Raw genomic sequence first — 7,109 nt, 5'->3', positions numbered from 1 at the left:
GGGAGAAAACAATCTAACATGTCCGCTCGTGTAAGATTGGTTCATCTCAACCCCTGCGCCAAACTTGGTAAACCTCATTTCTGCAAAACACCCTTCGCTCTGCTTTGGATACACAGATCTTACCCTTTCGGCCATGAAAGAATTATATGGTATTATTTGTGTCTAGTGTAAAATGAGATACTATGTTATTTATTATTTATGAACTTTTCACTACGCGATTAAGGTATAATTATGTGATAATTTTTAAACATAAAGCTGGATTGATAGTTTAGTAATCATAGATATGTCGTTTTAACCTGTCCCTTGCCTGCCATTTTTGTCAACATCCTTTTGTTTCCTTTTCCTTACGATAAGGCAAATGATGACCACTGACATAATTACGATCACTCCTCCCCCTGATCCACCAGCTAATGCAGCGATGTACGTTGACGACAGGGTTAGTTTCTCAACAGGAATCTCGCAATGTTCTCCAGAGTACACAAAACGATCACCGTCACTTTTACATCTAAACACAGTATTTGCATATAAAACTATAAATATATATCTTGAATTTTGCCCACTGTCACTTGGGCATCTAAGCGAAACATAAAATACAACCAATGAAACAGATATACCCTACCAAAATTGCAAACGAATTTAGCATGTGTAATTGATAAACAATTATTAAAATGTCGTTATAGAAAGTACACTTCTTCGAAACATACAATACAACTTAAGTAATAAGGCAGCAGCCTCGGATGAATTTTGTAAACTATATCAAATTGACAAATACATTGACTTATATTTTGAATTAATTTTGATATTGAAAAATGTCACGTCTTTACCCCTTTGAATGAACAAATTTAAAGCACTGTGCAATTTTTACCAGCTTCTATCAATTTGCGGTTCAAATTTAGTCCATACCTACATTTTGTCAAGTTTGCCCTTCTGTCAAAGTAACATTCACCATCGTTTTTGCATCCTCCATTGTCCATTGCTCTGCAAGGGTCAATACATTGAACCGTACCTTTTTGTAAATCTATAACACATCTTTCGCCATCTACGCAGTTTGAACACGCACTCGTTGTCCTCTTTTGGTTAGCTACAATTGTGATGTAGAATAATTATATATAAGCTTTGAAACTATTTCAATAAATATGAAGTATAAAACAATAATGTACACAATTTCGTTTAATCCTTTAGATATTTCGCTAATGTTTACATATTACGGTAATATGTGACAATAAAGATATATATGTTACCAGTATGAAAAGCTTGTGCGATAGCCGTACTATTCACAACCACGCTGCAGTTCTGACAAAAGGTGAAGTTCAGTGATTGATGTGCCTTTCCAATGTTTGCTGTAGTTGTAGCTATTTTCGTCAAGTCCACATTCCCTTTGCAAATGACGTCATAGTCGCAGATAATACTTCCATTTCTTTACAGAAAATACACACATTCAACGAAATAGGTATTATAGTGTTAATAGACAAACAATCATTTTTTACAAATATGACATATAGCAAAAACATTTATTGTTATAAAAAACATTTGACCGCAACCTGTACAATTTGAACATATGTTCGAGTACAACAAGAAAATACAGGGGTTAGCCCAGTTTTATTATATCAACGAAATATCTTTTAAGAGGATCATGGTTAACGCCATCGTTGATTCCTCTTGAGTCACGGATTGTATCTTATTTGCTTGATTGTAAATACTGATTATTTTTATTAAACAATGGCAAACATGATTATGATTAGCAATCGTCAGTCCGAATGTCAACAAAAAACGCACTCAATTTTAACCGCACGTTCAAACAATGAAACGAAAAACTAAACCACGGACTGTCTATGATTTGCTTGACTGTAATCATGATTTGTTTCCCGTTAAAAAAACGGCGAAACATAAGGATGTTAAGCAATCAGGATTCTACTGTCAGTAAAAACGAACCACAGGTTAACCGTACGTTCAAACATTAAACTGAGAAGCAAGCAATACATAAACCCTATATGCCGGATGTTTCTTAAAATTCCTCGTCGAAATCATACATTAAAACATACCTAAACATGTAGAAATAACGCTTTTAAAGAATGACCACTTAATTAACTAGAAATCATTTTTACAATAACATTTTAGTTAAAGAATATAATATATTTTACAAGCAACATTACCATATAATTTAAATCATATAACCTACGTTACGTTTAGTATGGCTACACTTTGGAACCCTATGGTTGTTTTGTATAACTGGGTAAGCTGAAAAATAATATCATAATATTTTCATAGAAATTTTATTAACGAGGCACAACATCATATTTTCTCCCTTTTATGTAAAACTCTTTGAATTTAATTGTTGTCCTAAATTTACAAATAACTTAATTTCTAATAATGGCTAAAATACAACATTATTTCTAAAGTGGCAATTTCCTCAACAATGAGGTGACATTATTATCTAACAACCTTTAGAATCTTGTGAATGGGACTTACTTACCTTTATTTTGAATTTATGTTCGTATTCTCCCCTCAACGATTTATTAAACACACCTTCTTTTAACGAAAGTTGCAGTGGGATAGAGACGGTGGTACTACCTGCAAAACATTGAAATTGATGTGAGCATTTTGTTTTGTTAATGTTTATATCTATTGAATTGCCGTTCATGCAGATGCAAATGTTATGATATTATTTTAAAGAGAAAAAAGATCAAATATGCTACTTTTGAATGGCATTTGCGCATGGCAAAAAATAAATTAAAAATTTACTTATGTTTAATCAAAACCATTATTAATTAAAAGAAAAACAAATGTTATATTACCAATATCAAAGATAGACGATGCATTTCGAGAGCAATCACAATTTCCATTTCTCCAAACCCCCGAAAATTGGCCATCGACTGCGCTTCGTTTATATCTTTTAAATGTAATTGTCGTGCTACCGCCGTTACTTATTGTTGTAAATGTAGGTGTAGCTGGTGCCGAAGAAGTATTGCTATCGTTTGAACTTGTAAGTGTTGATTTAGGTGTAGTTGGTGCCGAAGTAGTATTGCTAGCGTTTGAACTTGTAAGTGTTGGTATAGGTGTAGTTAGTGCCGAAGTAGTATTGCTAACGTTTGAACTTGTAAGTGTTGATTCAGGTGTAGTTGGTGCCGAAGTAGTATTGCTAACGTTTGAACTTGTAAGTGTTGATTTAGGTGTAGTTGGTGCCGAAGTAGTATTGCTAGCGTTTGAACTTGTAAGTGTTGGTATAGGTGTAGTTAGTGCCGAAGTAGTATTGCTAACGTTTGAACTTGTAAGTGTTGATTTAGGTGTAGTTGGTGCCGAAGTAGTATTGCTAGCGTTTGAACTTGTAAGTGTTGATTTAGGTGTAGTTGGTGCCGAAGTAGTATTGCTAGCGTTTGAACTTGTAAGTGCTGATTTAGGTGTAGTTGGTACCGAAGTAGTATTGATATCGTTTGTACTTGTAAGTGTTGATTTAGGTGTAGTTGGTGCCGAAGTAGTATTGCTAGCGTTTGAACTTGAAAGTGTTGATTTAGGTGTAGTTGGTACCGAAGTAGTATTGCTATTGTTTGTACTCGTAAGTGTTGGTATAGGTGTAGTTAGTGCCGAAGTAGTATTGCTAGCGTTTGAACTTGTAAGTGTTGATTTAGGTGTAGTTATTTCCGAAGTAGTATTGCTAGCGTTTGAACTTGTAAGTGTTGATTTAGGTGTAGTTGGTGCCGAAGTAGTATTGCTATCGTTTGAACTTGTAAGTGTTGGTATAGGTGTAGTTGGTGCCGAAGTAGTATTGCTATCGTTTGAACTTGTAAGTGTTGGTATAGGTGTAGTTAGTGCCGAAGTAGTATTGCTAACGTTTGAACTTGTAAGTGTTGATTCAGGTGTAGTTGGTGCCGAAGTAGTATTGCTAACGTTTGAACTTGTAAGTGTTGGTATAGGTGTAGTTGGTGCCGAAGTAGTATTGCTAGCGTTTGAACTTGTAAGTGTTGGTATAGTTGTAGTTGGTGCCGAAGTAGTATTGCGTTCGTTTGAACTTGTAAGTGTTGATTTAGGTGTAGTTGGTGCCGAAGTAGTCTTGCTAGCGTTTGAACTTGTAAGTGTTGATTTAGGTGTAGCTGGTGCCGAAGTAGTATTGCTATCGTTTGAACTTGTAAGTGTTGATTTAGGTGTAGTTGGTGCCGAAGTAGTATTGCTATCGTTTGAAATTGTAAGTGTTGGTATAGGTGTAGTTAGTGCCGAAGTAGTATTGCTAGCGTTTGAACTTGTAAGTGTTGATTTAGGAGTAGTTGGTGCCGAAGTAGTCTTGCTATCGTTTGAACTTGTAAGTGTTGATTTAGGTGTAGCTGGTGCCGAAGTAGTATTGCTAGCGTTTGAACTTGTAAGTGTTGATTTAGGTGTAGCTGGTGCCGAAGTAGTCTTGCTATCGTTTGTACTTGTAAGTGTTGATTTAGGTGTAGTTGGTTCCGAAGTAGTCTTGCTAGCGTTTGAACTTGTAAGTGTTGATTTAGGTGTAGCTGGTGCCGAAGTAGTCTTGCTATCGTTTGTACTTGTAAGTGTTGGTATAGGTGTAGCTGGTGCCGAAGTAGTCTTGCTAGCGTTTGAACTTGTAAGTGTTGATTTAGGTGTAGTTGGTGCCGAAGAAGTCTTGCTATCGTTTGAACTTGTAAGTGTTGATTTAGGTGTAGTTGGTGCCGAAGTAGTCTTGCTAGTGTTTGAACTTGTAAGTGTTGATTTAGGTGTAGCTGGTGCCGAAGTAGTATTGCTAGCGTTTGAACTTGTAAGTGTTGATTTAGGTGTAGCTGGTGCCGAAGTAGTCTTGCTAGCGTTGCTACGTGATGGTGCTGCTTTAGGTGTAGCAGATGCCGAAGTAATCTTGCAACCGTTTGTACTTGTATGTAGTGATTTAGGTGTAGTTGATGGCGAAGTAATCTTGCTAGCGTTGCTACTTTTAAGTGCTGATTTAGGTGTAGTTGGTGCCGAAGAAGTCTTGTTAGCGTTGCTTCTTGTAGGTGTTGAATTAGGTGTAGATGGTACCGAAGTAGTCTTGCTACCGTTGTTACTTGATGGTGTTGATTTAGGTGTAGTTGTTAATGTCAATTGGGGTCTAGATGGTGATGTCTTGATTTCAACACATGAACAAACATCGCCATTTTGTAATGAATACCCGCTATGTGCTCCGTAAAGAACAATTACTGAAATACATTCAATATTAACTATTACAAATCTAGATTCGATCGGGCTCTTTTGATTCCATTTACCTACAGTTTGATTATTATTTTAGGTTAAACTTGATCATATGCTAACGTATTGCAGTTATCTCCAAGATTAACACTCAAAGGCTGTTATACTATCATATTTGCCTTAATACAAACGACTATGATGCATATCTTTGAGACATAAGACTAGTACACTCTTTAGAAAATGCAATGTAAAAAGTTAAAAAGAACTTTTCAATAACGAAACTTACTTAATGCAATTATTGAAACAGTTATAAAACACACACATTTTGGCCATAATAATAACGGTGATACATTTTATTTGGTTAGAGTTCAATATCTTCGTTTACGTAACACGTTTGCGCTATGAACAATTAAACTAGAATATTTTAATTGTTTGTTAAGTGTTTTACCTGCGATGACGAAAGATTTAAGCCCAAACAACTGCATTGCCACTTTTCTGAAATAAAAACGTTGATTTATGTACGGTGTAGGTAAAAGATGACGTTTAAATTATAAAATGATTTTTTGGAGATCCAATGTTAAGAGTGCGCTTTATGTAAAAAGTTAATTATCGTGAGCGATTACCGCTCGGTTTGAAATTACTCAGAATTAACATAGTCTCATTTTTAAATATCCTAAAAGGAAGCCATAATTTTGATAGATATACTAGGTCATCAAGACCGACACAGGCAAACATGTCGATCTATTAGAAACGTTTAAAAGTATCACATTTTGAGAAATTTAGGTAACTTACGTAAGTTATGATAAACAAATTTTAAATATTTTACCAAAATCAATGCAGGGGATCTTTTCAAATTCAAAACAATAAATTGATTTCCTTATTGCAAACAATATACTTGATTCAAAATGTAAGGAATGATGGTCATCTTGTATAGAAAACTCATCATATACCAAAGTGTAATCATTGTAACAAAATATCCTTATTTAATGTGTGTATCGAAAGGCAATCCAAATTTGCTCTGCAATTTAAACATTCGAACAAATTGACAAACGTAATATGTTTGTTGCGTTATTTAGTTTACATTGTATTGACAACTAATTTGTGTGTATTGTTTCCCCCGTCCAAGCGGTTTTGCACAACACGGGAGCTGTATGCAAGAACAGCAGAAACACATGCTACGCACTATGGCTGTAAATCACTTTGCTGGCCACAGTATCATTATTACAGGCCGCGAATTCAGATTATTGCGGTTCGCATAAAATGCACTCCTGTGGTCCATACCCGTTTAACAGACATATCGTAAATTAGTTTCTTTCGGATCAATTTTGATAAGATGTGATTTATTAGCTTTTAAAAGAACGATCCAGTCACTGAATCCGCAATGTTTGTCCGAAGGTGTAGTAGAACAGGCACTAAAGTTAACTTCCCTGTAGCGAATAAGGCATGATTTCTGGTTTCTCCCACAGGCGTCTGACTTATTGTTTGTATCTAAAATGTTGATTTATATAATGAGATCAACAACAAATCTGAAGATATGTAATGACAAGAAAGAAACAAGGTATTTAACTCAAACTTACCTGATTTCACGTTAGAGTCAAGTTTTATTCATATGTCAACATAGAAACAATCCATCGTAAAATAGGTGACATGAACGGAGGAGTCAATTTCCTTTAAAATGGTATGCAATATGTTGGTATTACTTAATTGTCTGAAGACAAACATGCATAACGCAATGTCCCATGCTCTTAAGTACTTTCTGAAGTTTCCCTGTTAACTGCACCACAAACAGAACTATTAGAGTGATTTAATGCTTCTGTGTATAGATAATACAATTCCATTTCGAAAAATCACAAAATGACAAACACCACAATTTTAGGAATAATCGTATATTTCTTCAAACTAAATCCACTTTAAAATTTCGTATGAAGCGGCCATTTCCATTACAAACTCTCAGA

At 35.0% G+C, this 7,109-nt stretch overlaps 1 protein-coding gene across 1 annotated transcript; it reads right to left on the bottom strand.

Annotated features, from left to right (window-relative positions):
- Positions 1-2,175: 2,175 nt before the first annotated feature.
- LOC128240422 (mucin-5AC-like) lies at positions 2,176-5,639 on the bottom strand. Its single transcript, XM_052957061.1, has 3 exons — positions 5,603-5,639; positions 3,829-5,165; positions 2,176-2,238 (listed from the first exon to the last, which is right to left on the bottom strand). Exons 1-3 carry the CDS (start codon positions 5,637-5,639, stop codon positions 2,176-2,178), a joined length of 1,437 nt encoding a protein of 478 aa, XP_052813021.1.
- Between the last annotated feature and the right edge of the window lie 1,470 nt (positions 5,640-7,109).

The sequence above is a fragment of the Mya arenaria genome, chromosome 7, assembly GCF_026914265.1.
Source record: "Mya arenaria isolate MELC-2E11 chromosome 7, ASM2691426v1".
Taxonomy (NCBI): Eukaryota; Metazoa; Mollusca; class Bivalvia; order Myida; family Myidae; genus Mya; species Mya arenaria.
The sequence above is the reverse complement of the archived record's forward strand: the minus strand, read 5'-3'. Positions and strand labels throughout refer to the sequence as shown.